The following is a 17119-nucleotide window of genomic DNA, read 5'->3' on the forward strand; positions in this document are numbered from 1 at the left end:
TCAGAGCGAGATCTAGTTGTGATGGAGCATATTATTCAGGGTATTCTCCTGAATCTCCCGGCCATGATACTGAGGCAGATGAGGAAGGTGATCTGCAACTCCAGAGTATCCCTGCCTTATGGTATGATACTCACCTTGATCTTTCGACAGCACGACATATCTGTCGAGGGGGAGATCTCCAGGCATCTGCTTTTTACTGATACATACACTGCACGATCACTTATTCGCATGGGATATGAGAAAGATGCGTTCTGGGGTAGGATGACTGAGCTTATGACAGCTCAGGCGAGGACTATCACTGATGGGCTGACGAGCAGACTAGATATCATGTCTGCTGAGATCAGTGATCTGAGAGAGCAGATAGGAGCTCTACGGCGAGAGAGAGAGACTCATGGACCATCTGTGCCACAGGCTGCTGAGTTAGAGATTTCGGCACAGAGTCATCCAGCTCACCGAGCTCCACGCCAGACTCAGTCTCATCAGGCTCGACCTCCCCTCGCCACTTATGCTAGGAGGATGAGGACTAGATCACAGCCATTAGATACTCCCTAGGCTGATATTAGTATTTCTGTTTAGAGATTAGGATATGTATCTAGTTCTCATATGTATTTTGTGTTGATCATGTATTTTGAACTTTGATTGAGGAACATTGTATTTGTTTTTGTTTTTGGCATTAATTGTACTAAAATATTCCTATTTTGATCAATGAAGTTTAAATATTTGATAATTATTGTGTATATTCCCATGCACCTATTTGATGATAACAAACAGGGGGAGAAGTAAAGAAAGACAAATAAGTTGTGTAAAGAAAGAGAAATAAGTTGTGTAAGAAAAGAGAAATAAGTTGTCAAACAAGTTGAAAATTATAATAGAAAAGCAGTTGAAAATTATAATAGAAAAGCATATACATTTAAGGGGGAGCAATTTGTAACAATGAAAATGATCAAATCTAAAATTTCTATTGAATTTCAGAATTTGGCACATAGAATTTCAGAATTTGGCACATACCTTTCACACCTCGATACATAATATGAAACTCATGCTTTATCTCAAATTTTTGAAGTTTCATCTTTAATGAAGTATAAAAGAAAGGGGGAGCAATTCAAAAAGTCAAATTGGAAAACATTTGGATGAAATAGGGGGAGACTTCACTCACATATTTGAAAAGCTGAAATTCAGCAACTTGAGCCCCTTTTAAAACTGATTTTAAGATAAGTATCAATAGGCTCATACTTTATATTTTGTAATCATCAGAAAGGGATAGATTGAGGATGATAGTGGTATTTTGATGATTAACAAGTCATAATCAAGAGTATGTTACAAGTTAATTCGATACTTCATTTATAAGTCTGTTACTCTCAGTATATTCGTATAATAAGATAAAGATGCATTTCATTATTTATATGGATAAATCTAACTTTGAGTTGCAGCAAAGTGTGGATTCAGTCGACCCCAAGTTTGATTGGGTCGACCCCGGTACATCAAGGAAGCATCTGGCACACTTCTGCAAAAACGGCACGGATGAACAGTAGTTGGGTCGACCCAAGGAAAGCATGAGTCGACCCAAACCTCAAGCCTCTCAAAGACTCAAAAAAATAGTTCTCTGGAAACACTGAGAGGGTCGACCCAAGAGGAAGTTGAGTCGACCCAAGCTTGAGTCGACCCAAACACTGAGAGGGTCGACCCAAAGGCAATGACAGAATACAAGACAGAATAGGTTCTCTGAAAACCCTGAGAGGGTCGACCCAAGTGGAAGTTGAGTCGACCCAACTGAACCTTGAGTCGACCCAAAGAAATGTTGAGTCGACCCAAGTGAAGGAAGGCTGAATTGCAAGTTTCTGTGGTTCTGAGAGGGTCGACCCAAGGAAAGATTGAGTCGACCCAAGTGAAAGTTGGGTCGACCCAAGGACAGGTTGAGTCGACCCAAGCACGGGCAGAAGTATAATGGCTAGTTCTGCAGAAGTACTTTTTGTCCTTCCAACAGTGAGTAACGGCTAGTTTTTTTTGAATTCTAAGCATTGGGGCTTGTCCAATGGATGAAGAAAACTATTTAAAGTGGCACTATTCATCAGAGAGAAGAGCCTTTTGCAAAATATCAAAGAGTACACAAGAAAGACAAAGTGCCCTAATCTTCTTCATCCAAGTGCTTCATTCAAGAGTCAAAAGAAAATGGTTGAGCAGATTCCAAAAGTCATTAAGAGCTCCATCCATCCTTGAAGAGTGAAGCATCCTTGACAAAGAAGAGAGAAGTCACATCAAGCGATAACTATTCTCTAAACTCTTCTTTGTAGATTATATTGTTATATTTGCTCATCTAGGAGCTTAAATCTTTTTACTTTGTTTATTAAACTCCTTGTAAAGGTTAGTTGGTAAGCCCGCAAAACCAACGGTATAGGTTGATTGGTGAACCTGTAAAACCAATTGTAAAGGTTCATTGGTGAGCCCGGAAAACCAACATAGGTTTGTTGGTGAGCTCGTAAAACCAACATAGGTTTTTGGTGAACCCGAAAAACCAAAGTGTAAAGATTTTTGGATTGTGAGCCCGGAAAACAATCCAACTGTAATCCGCGGGATTATAGTGAATTTCCAAGGGGTCGCTTGGGGAGTGGACGTAGGTGCTTAGGAGAGCACCGAACCACTATACTTCTTGTTGTTTGTATTGTGATTTGTTTAATTCCACTAACTCATCAATTAACATAAGTAAGATAGTTAAAATTAAGAGAAACCAATTCACCCCCCCCCCCCCCCTCTTGGCTTGTCACCTTGGGCAACAGGTTGATCTTGTGAGCTAAGACTTATCCTAGCATGGCTCTGATACCAAATGGGTGGATGGATCGTTTGCAATACCAAATGGGAGGATGGATCATTTGCAAATTAGAGGGAAGGAAAGGAAAGTGGATTATAACTGGGTGGATGGATTGTTTGCAATACCAAATGGGTGGATGGATCGTTTGCAAATTAGAGGGAAGGAAAGGAAAGTGGATTATAACCAAAGAGAAATGGTGAGAAACAAAGAGCTTTATTTCTCGAATTTTTGTGATGTCCTTCAACAAGGGTGAAGGCTTCCCTTTTATAGCTAAGCTGGTAGAAGTGAATTCCAATACATCTTGGAGTCCGAAAATATCAAGCAATCAGACATAATCTGATTTGACAAAAGTAGGAAAAGACTAGGAAAAGATTAAAGTAACAACTCACACAACCAGACATACTCTGATTTGACCTAAAGTTACTTTACAAAAGTAGGAAAAGACTAGAAAGGACTAAAGTAACAACTTGAAGTAGACAAGTCTGCTTTTCAGCAATAAGTGAGGCAATAATTTCTTCACGGGAGTACTTTAAAGCAGATTCGAGATTACTTTTCCTTCAGGTGAAGCAATTATTTTCTTCACGGGAGTACTTTTCTTGGAATGACTGGAAGCAGATTCGAGTCACGAGACTACTTTTTCTTCTGGTGTTTTGCACATTTGATTCTCATTCTGATATGGCTGGTTGTTTGCCTTTATCCTTTGTCGGTGCAGTTTTTACTGCTCCTTTTCTTGGTCTTCTAGAAAGAACTGACTGCCATATTCCCTCCATTGGAGTTGGAGTATTCTGTTCTTCCTGTTCTTCAGTCTGAACTTCTTCTTCTTCATAGGGATTTTGTGCTTCTCCTGCCAAGCATATATATGTGTTGCTTGTTTGTTCAGGAGTATTAGAGGAAGACTGTTTTGATAAGGCTGATTTCATAGATTTATCTTCAAATGCCTCAAGGAACTCTTTTTTAATTTTTTTCAAGGCATCTTGCCTTTATTTCTTCTTTTGAAATGTTGGGATATCTCCTGCTTAATTTATGCTTCATGGACATAAATAAATTATCATCATTATTGCTGGAATTTTGAGGAGAATCAAATATTTTTTTCTCCTTATAAGCAGAAAGATTTTCCTTAATGGTAATAATTATACCATCTAATTTATCTTTGGGCATGCCAACCCACCATTTGTAAAGAGCATTCCTGTTTAATACTGGGATATTGTCGCAATCAAATCCAGTGGACAAAGTCCATTTCCATATCCACGGGATTCTATTTTCAATGAAATAGATCATCGGGCAAGTTCCAGTACATATCTGGTCATCTATCATTTTATTGATGGTTGGATGAATATCAACCCATTCTTCAAAGAACTTAGATATTTCTTTAGGCAATATTTTTATCTCAGGCCCAAAGAAAGTCCACCATTTGTTGAACCATCCTGGAATGGGTTTGGCCAGGACATCAGGATGTACCTGCAAAAACCAAGAATGCTTTTTCTTGGGATTTTCATAATAGAACATGTTAGTAAAAGCTTTGATGTAGTCCCAGTCGGTGGTTGTGGCTTCATGACCATATTTTTTTATCAACATACTCCTATTAGGATCCAGTCCCCATTCTTGTGGTTGTATAATCCTGCAGATAGTACACTTACTATAATTAATAAAATTATTTATATTATTATTATGGAAATTATGAGTAATTTCCACAGATTCAGTGAGGAGTAATATCTTCTCCATCATCTGTCTGGTTTTACCATCCATTAAAGGATATCCTTCATCGTCAAAATATTTTTGACGTATGCATCATGGGTCATCCATTTGCGGGATATCATTTTGACCCAAATACATGATAATCTTTTCGCAACTATTTTGCAAGAATGAGGTGTCAATAGTACTTTCTTGAAGCACCTCTTTCATCGTCGGTTTAGAAGATGATGTAGAAGAGAGATTTTCTCTTGTAGCATTTTGCTGTTGCTCAACCTCTCTTTGCTTTTGCTGATTAAGATAGGTTGCTAAGTCCACCATCTGTGATACTCTTTCTGGTTCTCTATGAAACAACAAATTCACTGTATTCATGGGAAGTGCATTGGCACTCCGTCCCCTGTTTCCTCGAGAAGAATTTCTTCCTCGAGCATATGTTTCTCTAAGAGGAATCATCCCTACAGAAATTCTCATGTTAGCCTGTCATCCAGCAAAGATCTGTTTAGAAACTAGATTCTTAATATCCTTTTCTATGATCTGTTTTGCTGCTGTGCAATCTATCCTCAACAAGAATTGTTGATTTAACAGATCACTCTGAAACTTTAAAATACATTTAACTATTGAAAGCATCTCTTTTTTGATTGTAGAATATTTCATTTGAGTGGGATTCCATTTCCCAGAAGTATATCTCACAAGTATCTCTTTATTGAGATTTGGATCTAATTGTTTTAAAATACCGCCGAATCCAATATCTGATGCATCAGTTTCAACAATTTTGAACCAATTAGTATTAGCTATTGCTAAACAAGGTAAACTTCTTACCTTTAACTTGATTTTCTTTACCTGTTCGGTATGCAATTTACTCCATGGAATTGGACTTTTATTCAGTCTCCCATATAAGATTGCAGTATCCTCTGCTAAATTCTTGTAATAGTCAGATACATAATTTAAACTTCCTAAAAACCTTTGAAGTTGTTTAGTCTCTATTATTTCATCTGGAAATTTGGATGCAAATTCTATGCTTCTTTCTACTGGAACTATTTTCCCTTGAGAAATATAACGTCCCAAAAATCTTATCTTAGTCTGAAATAAACTCATTTTTCTCTCTGATATGACCAGGCCATTTTTATGGACTAACATCTTAAAATGTTTAAGTTGTTTGATATGATCATCTATATTTTTGGAAAATATCAAAACATCATCTATATAGACAATGATATTTTCTTCATTATTAAAGATTTCATTCATTATCTTCTGAAATTTAGAAGGTGCATTTTTTAATCCAAAGGGCATTACACTCCATTCATAATGACCAAATGGTACTGTAAATGCAGTTTTATATTTATCAGATTCTTTAATCTGGATTTGCCAGTATCCTGACTTCAAATCAAATTTTGAAAAGATAATTGCTTCATTCAATCTATCCAATAGATCCTTTTTATTTGGTAATGGATACCTTATCCATTTTAATACTTTATTCAGTGGCTTGTAGTTGATTACTAATCTTGTATTTCCTCTTTCTTTTTCTGCATTTTTATTGACTTAAAAAGCAGTACAGCTCCAAGGAGAATGAGATTTTCTTATAAGTCTCCTTTCTAGGAGTGTCTCTATCTCTTCTTTACATAATCTAAGATATTCTTGGTTCATTTGGGTTGGTCTAGCCTTAGTAGGAATATTCTTTTCATCGAATGATTCTTCATAAGGTAGACTAACCTGATGACTTTTTCTTTCCCAAAAAGCATTGGGCAGCTCATTACAAACTTCATTTTTGAACTGATTTTCTAATTTTCTCCTTATTGTAAGAATTTTTTAATTTTTCTTCTATATCATACATATTTATTTCTTTCTTTAAGAAATTTAATTGATTTTCCTTTTTTATGAGTATGTCCTTGATTTCATTAACCATCTTGGTTTGTGGATTTGTGATGAACCAGAACACTAATTCTTTTCCCTGTATCTCTGTATAAATTCCAGAGTTATCTATTTTTGTTATTGGCATGATATCATTAAGGAAAGGGGTTCCTAAAATGATATTTTGTGTTAAATTTTTAACCAAAATAAAAGACGTCTTAAAACAAATATCTTGATTGCATATATATGCTTTTGGTATTTTATACTTAATTGATAATTTATTTCCTCCGGCTGAGGTTAACGCCTGTACTGTTTTCTCAAAATAACTCGTAGGAATTAGTCCTTCTTGGATACAGTTTAAATCTGCTCCACTATCAATTAAGGCCTTAGAATTTTCTAATATAAACGTTCCATTTATTACTAGATTAATATTTATATACCATTTTTGGTATGTAATTTGATTCAATATGTTTAAATTTTTAGGAAGGTCATCTGTTTCCTGAATTATAGCCTTTCTCTTTTCTTTTAAGAGAAACTCTTTTTGAGGATTTTCTCTATTATTTTCTAAGCTGGTTATTCTAGCAGAAAATTGATTATTTTTCTGTTTTAACATAGATATTTCTAATTTTAACTGATTTATTTCATATTTTAAGTCTGCTAAAGAAGCAGGTTTTTCTTTTATGTTAAATTTATTAAGTCTATTTATAACTTCATGAAATTGATATCCTTTATTTGGGAGTATCAATTTAGACGACTCTCTGTTATTTGGGTTCTTTTCTAGTAAAAATTCCAATAATTGTTTTTTAAGTTGATTATCAGTAATTTGAGGGGGCGGGGCCGTGGGAAGGGGCGGGGCCGCAGGAGGGAGCTTGGGAGGGGGCGAGCCGGGGCCGGTGGCGGCCATAGGAGGGGGTTCGGGCGGGGGCGGGGTCGCGGGAGGGGGCTCGGGAGGAGGCGAGCCGGGGTCGGAGGCGGTCGCAGGAGGGAGCTCGGGCGGGGGCGGGCCGTGGTCGGAGGAGAGGGTATTTTTCTTCTCCTTCTGAGAATGGGAGATGAGGAGGGCAGGGGCATTTTCGACCTTTTTTTAAAATAGAAGGGGCTCAAGGAACGGGAATTAAACTTGGTAATGATATTGAACGGAAGATTTTAAGACCGGTCAACTAGATTTTTTTGTTATAGCAGGATCTTTTGGAGGGTGGGGAATTAATTACCCCTTCCTTTTTTTTTTTCTCTCCGAACTCTCAAATAAGAGAAAGGAAAATACTTCCTTTTTCCGTATAAAACTTCCAAACAAGGGAAAAAGAAAATTTATTATATTCCTTACTTTTCTTTTCCCCCTTTATTAAAGTTTTTCTTTATTCTGTTTTCTCCCCAAAACCCCCAGACGGAGGGTTAGTGACGGATAGCATCTGGGTTGAGAGAGGGAAGGAGATATGGCTGAGTTTCTGGTTGCCAAAGTCGTCTTTCAGCTTACCAACCTTCTCGTACAAGAAGCTGCTTTTTTGCGTGGGGTGAGAGATCAGGTCGAATGGGTGAAAACACAGCTGCAGCTATTGCAAGTTTTCCTCAAAGATGCCGAGTCCAGGAGGAGGAGGGGAGACGAAAGAGTGGAGATCTGGATAAGGCAGATGAGCGGTGTAGCATATGAAATAGAAGACGTCATAGGCACCATCAAGTACATGGGCGAGAGGCGACACCAAAGGAGAGGCTTCATGGGCACCATGTCAAGGTACTCTCACAAACCTCGTGAATTGATTACCCTACATGAAATTGGTGGTAAACTTGAAAAAATAAAGGAAAAGATCCGTGGTTTCTCTGAGAGCAGAGCCACATATGGCATTGCTAATCTAGGTAAAAGTAGTGCAGTGGATCAAAGTGGGCAATCACTCAGAGAATCCTCTCCTCACTCTGATGATGATGACATTGATGTTATAGGCTTCGAGAATGATAAGAAAGAATTAATGTGTCGATTGCTTGATCGGAATGAGAAAGCACGATGTGTAATTTCTATAGTGGGTATGGGTGGGCTAGGCAAGACCACCCTGGCAAGTAAAGTGTACAATGACCCTGCAATTAAAGAACATTTTGATACTTCTGCTTGGGTTTCAGTTTCTCAGAGCTACCGAGTTATCGAGCTAGCGAAGGACGTCATGAAAAAAGTAATGGGAATAAAAAAGAAGAAAGAAACAACTACAGGAATTACTGAAGAAGACTTAGAGCAGATGGGTGAAGAAGAAGTGAGAGAGAAGCTCCGTGATTTCCTAAGAGACAGAAAGTATTTGGTTGTGATGGATGATGTATGGAGTGTTGACGTTTGGGGACAAATGTATCCATTCTTTCCTAATGGAAACAACGGCAGCAGAATACTGCTTACTACCCGTGAGATGGAAGTTGCAAACCGTGCCAGGTCAAGCTTTCCTCCATATAAACTGCACACTCTGGATGGCACACAGAGTTTGGAACTCTTGTGTAGGAAGGCATTTCCACTAAAACAAGATGTCCCCGCTGATATGAAGGAATTGGCCAAGAGACTTGCAAAGAGGTGCGGTGGACTTCCTCTTGCACTGGTGGCGTTAGGGGGCCTTCTGTCAGGAAAAGATTCTACCTATGATGCATGGTGGAGTGTAGCTCAGAGCATGAATTGGGAAGATGGTCCAGATGGAAAGAAGTGCTTCAATATATTGGGCTTAAGTTACAATGACTTGCCGTATCTGTTAAAACCATGTTTTCTATACATCGCTGCGTTTCCAGAGGACTCCATTATCTCTGCTTCCAAATTAGTGAGGTTGTGGGTCGCCGAAGGTTTCATACCGGAGGAGCAGAGAAGGACAATGGAAGAAACTGCTAGAGTTTGGTTGGATAATTTGGTCCAGAGGTGCATGATCCAGGTTGTCGAGAGAAGCAAGGCTGGCGGGCAGGTTAAGAGCATACGCATCCATGATCTGTTACGGGAATTTGGCCAATCGGAAGCCAGAAGGGATGGATTTCTTCAAATTTGCAGCAGTGACAACATGGCAGTATCTATATGGAGTCATCGTGCGGCTTTCCACAATCGTATAAATGACGAGGTTGCTGTTTCCTCACCACATCTCCGCACTCTGCTGGGCTTCAATTTGATTTTGACTAATGGGAGAAGATTTTTGAATGGGTTAAACTTATTAAGGGTGCTGGATCTCGAGGGCACAAGAGATCTTAAGGAGTTACCGAAACAGATCGGCAGCATGATTCATCTACGATATCTGGGATTGAGAAACACTAGTTTGAAGAGACTGCCATCCTCCATCCGACATCTCCTGAATCTGCAGACTCTGGATGTGAGTGGTACATACATTTATTGGCTTCCGAAATCATTTTGGAAAATCCGGACACTGAGGCACGTATATATTAATCTATACATGTTTCTAAGCGCACCGATAGGTGGTGATCACAAAAACTTGCAGACTCTGCAAATCGAGGAGTCTGAATTTGGTCTGGATGCTATGGATATTGTCCATTTACGAGGCATAAGATTCATCAAAAAATTGGTTACTACACCAAGCTTTACTATGGAGGAGATTCACAAAGCAGTTGATAGAATGTTTGAGGAGTCACTCGAAAAAGCACTCAAGCAAATGGACAACCTCGTCTCGTTGTCTCTGATTTTGCTCGAACGTATAATCCCTGGGGATGTCCTTTTTGCTCAGACACCAAACCTGTACCAGCTCCGTTCATTGACATTATGGGGACGGTTGTCACTCAAACAACAGCAGCAGTGCCCAGATAGCAGTCAATTCCCGCCAAACCTCACCAAGCTCGTATTAATTCATTCTGAATTCGAGCAAGACCCAATGCCGGTGCTGGACAAGCTACCAAACCTCAGGCTTCTTCAACTAAATGCGTATGCATACAAAGGGAAGAGCATGTCATGTTCTTCTACTAGAGGCTTTCCTCAACTACAACAATTGGTATTATTTGGTGTCCATAGTTTAGAGGAATGGAGAGTGAAGGCTGGGGCGATGCCTAGCCTAACCCACTTAACTATCGCAAAATGCGAGAAGTTGAAGATGCTTCCTGAGGGATTGCAGCACGTGACCACACTTCGAGAACTGGACCTGAGAGATATGTCCTATGAGTTCAACAAAAGGGTCAGAAATGAGGATGCGTACAAGGTCCGACACATCCCCTCCATTCATTTTGACTTGCCGAACGAAATTGAATTCATGTAAGTCGCTCCCTCTCCCCTCCCTTTCCTATGTTATATCCATCCCTTGAGATACTGCTAATGGAATAAACTTCTTGCATGATTGAATGTTCTAATTGCGCAAATTCTGATTGAGTTTTAACACTTTTGATCCAGAACTTAAGAAAATTGATTGTAAAGTTCTTTACCTCCTCTAGATTAAGATAAAAGACTATTTAACTCAATGAAGTACTGCTGACCTTACTAGTGATTACTCTTTACGTACTATATCTACTTGTTTTATGCTCTAGTCAAAACTCTATTTTTTTATTCATTTATGTAGTCTCAAATTAAGTGGGATAAAAAATTAAAGCTAAAAGTAATTTGGACATTAAAGCTGAAATTAGGAATTTAGAAATAATTTATTATGATGGTTGATGAACGATGCACTGAATTTGTATTGATTAATTGAACATGCTAGGCTTCGCGTGCGAAGGAGAGCGCTGGAGTTTCTCGCTATGGCAAGTAAGTAACATAACACTTCTTAGTGTTTTTGTTAATAATTTGCTTTAAATTAATTTGTTCTATCAATTTGTAATTTGATAAACTAATTTTAATATCGAGCCACAAGTAATTAGAGTAATGCTTGTTATTTGATATCTGTTATCTGGTACCTAGTGTACTTTATATTTGTTATGCCTATTATTCAGTATCTGATCCATGCCACTAAGTTATGTGGCCATTATCTGATGTTGAGTTTATTAATAGTTCATGAAAAGTAAATTTCTAAAAGACATTCATTGAGATTTAATGAAAATAAATTTTTTTCCTAGTTAATATTATGTTTGTAAACTGTTGTTTTGGTTTATCATTTGCTTAGCATATCTAGACACTATTTTCTAATATTATGTTACTTTCCGAGCTAGTGTTGCTCACTAACTTTTTTCTTTGTTTTCTTTTTTAATTTTTTCAAGGCATCTTGCCTTTATTTCTTCTTCTGAAATGTTGGGATATCTCCTGCTTAATTTATGCTTCATGGACATAAATAAATTATCATCATTATTACTGAAATTTTGAGGAGAATCAAATATTTTTTTCTCCTTATAAGCAGAAAGATTTTCCTTAATGGTAATAATTATACCATCTAATTTATCTTTGGGCATGCCAACCCACCATTTGTAAAGAGCATTCCTGTTTAATACTGGGATATTGTCGCAATCAAATCCAGTGGACAAAGTCCATTTCCATATCCACGGAATTCTATTTTCAATGAAATAGATCATCGGGCAAGTTCCAGTACATATCTGGTCATCTATCATTTTATTGATGGTTGGATGAATATCAACCCATTCTTCAAAGAACTTAGATATTTCTTTAGGCAATATTTTTATCTCAGGCCCAAAGAAAGTCCACCGTTTGTTGAACCATCCTGGAATGGGTTTGGCCAGGACATCAGGATGTACCTGCAAAAACCAAGAATGCTTTTTCTTGGGATTTTCATAATAGAACATGTTAGTAAAAGCTTCGATGTAGTCCCAGTAGGTGGTTGTGGCTTCATGACCATATTTTTTTATCAACATACTCCTATTAGGATCCAGTCCCCATTCTTGTGGTTGTATAATCCTGCAGATAGTACACTTACTATAATTAATAAAATTATTTATATTATTATTATGGAAATTATGAGTAATTTCCACAGATTCAGTGAGGAGTAATATCTTCTCCATCATCTGTCTGGTTTTACCATCCATTAAAGGATATCCTTCATCGTCAAAATATTTTTGACGTATGCACCATGGGTCATCCATTTGCGGGATATCATTTTGACCCAAATACATGATAATCTTTTCGCAACTATTTTGCAAGAATGAGGTGTCAATAGTACTTTCTTGAAGCACCACTTTCATCGTCGGTTTAGAAGATGATGTAGAAGAGAGATTTTCTCTTGTAGCATTTTGCTGTTGCTCAATCTCTCTTTGCTTTTGCTGATTAAGATAGGTTGCTAAGTCCACCATCTGTGATACTCTTTCTGGTTCTCTATGAAACAGCAAATTCGCTGTATTCATGGGAAGTGCATTGGCACTCCGTCCCCTATTTTCTCGAGAAGAATTTCTTCCTCGAGCATATGTTCCTCTGAGAGGAATCATCCCTACAGAAATTCTCGTGTTAGAAAGTCAGGAAGAGAATTTTCTTCAGATTTTATGTATTGGATATTAAAATCAAAGACAACAATTGTGCCTGTCATCCAGCAAAGATCTGTTTAGAAACTAGATTCTTAATATCCTTTTCTATGATCTGTTTTGCTGCTGTGCAATCTATCCTCAACAAGAATTGTTGATTTAACAGATCACTCTGAAACTTTAAAATACATTTAACTATTGAAAGCATCTCTTTTTTGATTGTAGAATATTTCATTTGAGTGGGATTCCATTTCCCAGAAGTATATCTCACAAGTATCTCTTTATTGAGATTTGGATCTAATTGTTTTAAAATACCGCCGAATCCAATATCTGATGCATCAGTTTCGACAATTTTAAACCAATTAGTATTAGCTATTGCTAAACAAGGTAAACTTCTTACCTTTAACTTGATTTTCTTTACCTGTTCGGTATGCAATTTACTCCATGGAACTGGACTTTTATTCAGTCTCCCATATAAGATTGCAGTATCCTCTGCTAAATTCTTGTAATAGTCAGATACATAATTTAAACTTCCTAAAAACCTTTGAAGTTGTTTAGTACCGATTATTTCATTTGAAAATTTGGATGCAAATTCTATGCTTCTTTCTACTGGAACTATTTTCCCTTGAGAAATATAACGTCCCAAAAATCTTATCTTAGTCTGAAATAAACTCATTTTTCTCTCTAATATGACCAGGCCATTTTTATGGACTAACATCTTAAAATGTTTAAGTTGTTTGATATGATCATCTATATTTTTGGAAAATATCAAAACATCATCTATATAGACAATGATATTTTCTTCATTATTAAAGATTTCATTCATTATCTTCTGAAATTTAGAAGGTGCATTTTTTAATCCAAAGGGCATTACACTCCATTCATAATGACCAAATGGTACTGTAAATGCAGTTTTATATTTATCAGATTCTTTAATCTGGATTTGCCAGTATCCTGACTTCAAATCAAATTTTGAAAAGATAATTGCTTCATTCAATCTATCCAATAGATCCTTTTTATTTGGTAATGGATACCTTATCCATTTTAATACTTTATTCAGTGGCTTGTAGTTGATTACTAATCTTGTATTTCCTCTTTCTTTTTCTGCATTTTTATTGACTTAAAAAGCAGTACAGCTCCAAGGAGAATGAGATTTTCTTATAAGTCTCCTTTCTAGGAGTGTCTCTATCTCTTCTTTACATAATCTAAGATATTCTTGGTTCATTTGGGTTGGTCTAGCCTTAGTAGGAATATTCTTTTCATCGAATGATTCTTCATAAGGTAGACTAACCTGATGACTTTTTCTTTCCCAAAAAGCATTGGGCAGCTCATTACAAACTTCATTTTTGAACTGATTTTCTAATTTTCTCCTTATTGTAAGAATTTTTTAATTTTTCTTCTATATCATACATATTTATTTCTTTCTTTAAGAAATTTAATTGATTTTCCTTTTTTATGAGTATGTCCTTGATTTCATTAACCATCTTGGTTTGTGGATTTGTGATGAACCAGAACACTAATTCTTTTTCCTGTATCTCTGTATAAATTCCAGAGTTATCTATTTTTGTTATTGGCATGATATCATTAAGGAAAGGGGTTCCTTAAATGATATTTTGTGTTAAATTTTTAACCAAAATAAAAGACGTCTTAAAACAAATATCTTGATTGCATATATATGCTTTTGGTATTTTATACTTAATTGATAATTTATTTCCTCTGGCTGAGGTTAACGCCTGTACTGTTTTCTCAAAATAACTCGTAGGAATTAGTCCTTCTTGGATACAGTTTAAATCTGCTCCACTATCAATTAAGGCCTTAGAATTTTCTAATATAAACGTTCCATTTATTACTAGATTAATATTTATATACCATTTTTGGTATGTAATTTGATTCAATATGTTTAAATTTTTAGGAAGGTCATCTGTTTCCTGAATTATAGCCTTTCTCTTTTCTTTTAAGAGAAACTCTTTTTGAGGATTTTCTCTATTATTTTCTAAGCTGGTTATTCTAGCAGAAAACTGATTATTTTCCTGTTTTAACATAGATATTTCTAATTTTAACTGATTTATTTCATATTTTAAGTCTGCTAAAGAAGCAGGTTTTTCTTTTATGTTAAATTTATTAAGTCTATTTATAACTTCATGAAATTGATATCCTTTATTTGGGAGTATCAATTTAGACGACTCTCTGTTATTTGGGTTCTTTTCTAGTAAAAATTCCAATAATTGTTTTTTAAGTTGATTGTCAGTAATTTGAGGGGGTGGGCCCGTGGGAAGGGGCGGGGCCGCAGGAGGGAGCTTGGGAGGGGGCGAGCTGGGGCCGGTGGCGGCCATAGGAGGGGGTTCGGGCGGGGGCGGGGTCGCGGGAGGGGGCTCGGGAGGAGGCGAGCCGGGGTCGGAGGCGGTCACAGGAGGGAGCTCGGGCGGGGGCGGGCCGTGGTCGGAGGAGAGGGTATTTTTCTTCTCCTTCTGAGAATGGGAGATGAGGAGGGCAAGGGCATTTTTGACCTTTTTTTAAAATAGAAGGGGCTCAAGGAATGGGAATTAAACTTGGTAATGATATTGAACGGAAGATTTTAAGACCGGTCAACTAGATTTTTTTGTTATAGCAGGATCTTTTGGAGGGTGGGGAATTAATTACCCCTTCCTTTTTTTTTTCTCTCCGAACTCTCAAATAAGAGAAAGGAAAATACTTCCTTTTTCCGTATAAAACTTCCAAACAAGGGGAAAAGAAAATTTATTATATTCCTTACTTTTCTTTTTGTAAAGGCCCCCATTTGGATTTGGGCCAGCCTCTGAGCAAGGGCGGCCCAAACGTGAAAAATGGGGGAGGGAGTCTCCCGATTGAAATGCCCTCCCTCCCCTGTTTCAAAATGCCTTCCCCTCCTCCCGAATCCACCGGAAGGAAAGTTATAGGGTGATAAAACCCTACCAAATCAGGCCAAGGATCTCCTCCCTCCCTTCCTAGGGCATCAACCGAGAGCCTCCCACAAACCAAAAAAAAAGAAAAAAAAAAAGAAAAGAAGAGGGGAGATTGGAGTTCTACCTTGCCGCGGGAGCGATCGAACCGTTCACCGTCGATCCGGTCGGGAGGACCTCGCCGGAGGCAAGGTGAGCACCTTCTCTTCCTCCTCCATCGTCTTTGGCCATTATCTCTTTGGGAATGTGGCCGGGAAGCCGCCGGATTGATGGAGAAGCCGAGCCTTGTTCGGCCTTCTTCTCTCTCGTTCCGGCCGGCCGTCGCCGGGCGTGGCACCGCCGGCACCACCACAGGCCGACGACCAGAGAGCGTCGCCGGCCGTGGGCCGCCTGCTGCCAAGCGCCCTTTCCCCCTTTCCGTCGGGAAGAAGGAAGAAGAGAGAAAGGGAAAGGGTCTTCCCATTCCCTTCCTCTTAATATATTTAAAATAATAATAAGATGACTCTAGATCATGGCTTCTCTCTAGTTGGGTTCTCTCCTTACACTTGGATCCGGGGAGATCATGGCTTTGAGGACTCTAGATAGTCTTGGGATGCTAGATTTTAGAGGACCCTTTAGAGGATTAAACAGGGGTCCTAGATTATCATATATCTTTGATAAATTTTAATGATGACTTGGTTCTGTAGGGGAACAATCTATTGGACGAGAGGACGCTGAGCAGAGTCATGCGCATTCCGGTTCATAGATCGCCGTGAGGGCGGGTGATTAGTTGTCTGAGTTTTCAATAAAGGGTAAGAATCCTTGTACGCCAATCCTGCATGATATAAATATTTTTGCACCATATATGTTGATATGCTATGATCCCGACAAAGCAAAAATAGTTTATATTAAATTATATTTTGATCGTGTTGGCTTGTGATTGGTATTATGATGGATGCATGTATGTGTATAACCTATATCTGCATAATTGGATTTATGGATGGGGTGGTATGGACTAACCATGTTATATTGATTGCCCTGTCACGGGCTGGAAACGTGACCATGGTTAGTCTAGGTCGGAAATAAAGTGGAAAAGGGAATGGATGTGTGTTTGTGAATTGATTAAATAAACAGAAACTTTGGGCTTATCTCGTTATTATTGATTGCCCCATCACAGGCTGGAAATGTGATATTATCGATTGCCCCGTCACAGGCTGGAAATGTGATATTATCGATTGCCCCGTCACAGGCTGGAAATGTGATACTATCGATTGCCCCGTCATAGGCTAGAAATGTGATACTATCGATTGCCCCGTCACAGGCCGGAAATGTGATACTATCGATTGCCCCGTCACGGGCCGGAAACGTGACCGGGATGTAGCCCAAAGTCGGAAAGATAATTGATCCGGATCAAGTTAACATGGAATGGAAAGAAAAAGCATTGAAAACAGTCATAGTGATTTATAGGCTATTATATACTATATCATTCTTATGTGGCTGGACTTTCATTGACGTTTGATGTATAATATGGACTTTCATT

General features: G+C 38.0%; 1 protein-coding gene across 1 annotated transcript; it reads left to right on the forward strand.

The window, feature by feature from the left end:
• The first annotated feature begins 7776 nt into the window (after positions 1 to 7776).
• Positions 7777 to 10548, forward strand: LOC103698956 (putative disease resistance RPP13-like protein 3). Its single transcript, XM_008781006.4, has one exon. It carries the CDS (start codon positions 7777 to 7779, stop codon positions 10546 to 10548), a length of 2772 nt encoding a protein of 923 aa, XP_008779228.4.
• Positions 10549 to 17119: the final 6571 nt, after the last annotated feature.

Source organism: Phoenix dactylifera, unplaced genomic scaffold (assembly GCF_009389715.1).
Source record: "Phoenix dactylifera cultivar Barhee BC4 unplaced genomic scaffold, palm_55x_up_171113_PBpolish2nd_filt_p 001077F, whole genome shotgun sequence".
Classification (NCBI taxonomy): domain Eukaryota; kingdom Viridiplantae; phylum Streptophyta; class Magnoliopsida; order Arecales; family Arecaceae; genus Phoenix; species Phoenix dactylifera.

What these genes read in the sequence shown, in the direction of transcription:
- LOC103698956 (XM_008781006.4), top strand. Translation starts at nt 7,777, where the DNA reads ATGGCTGAGTTTCTGGTTGCCAAAGTCGTCTTTCAGCTTACCAACCTT.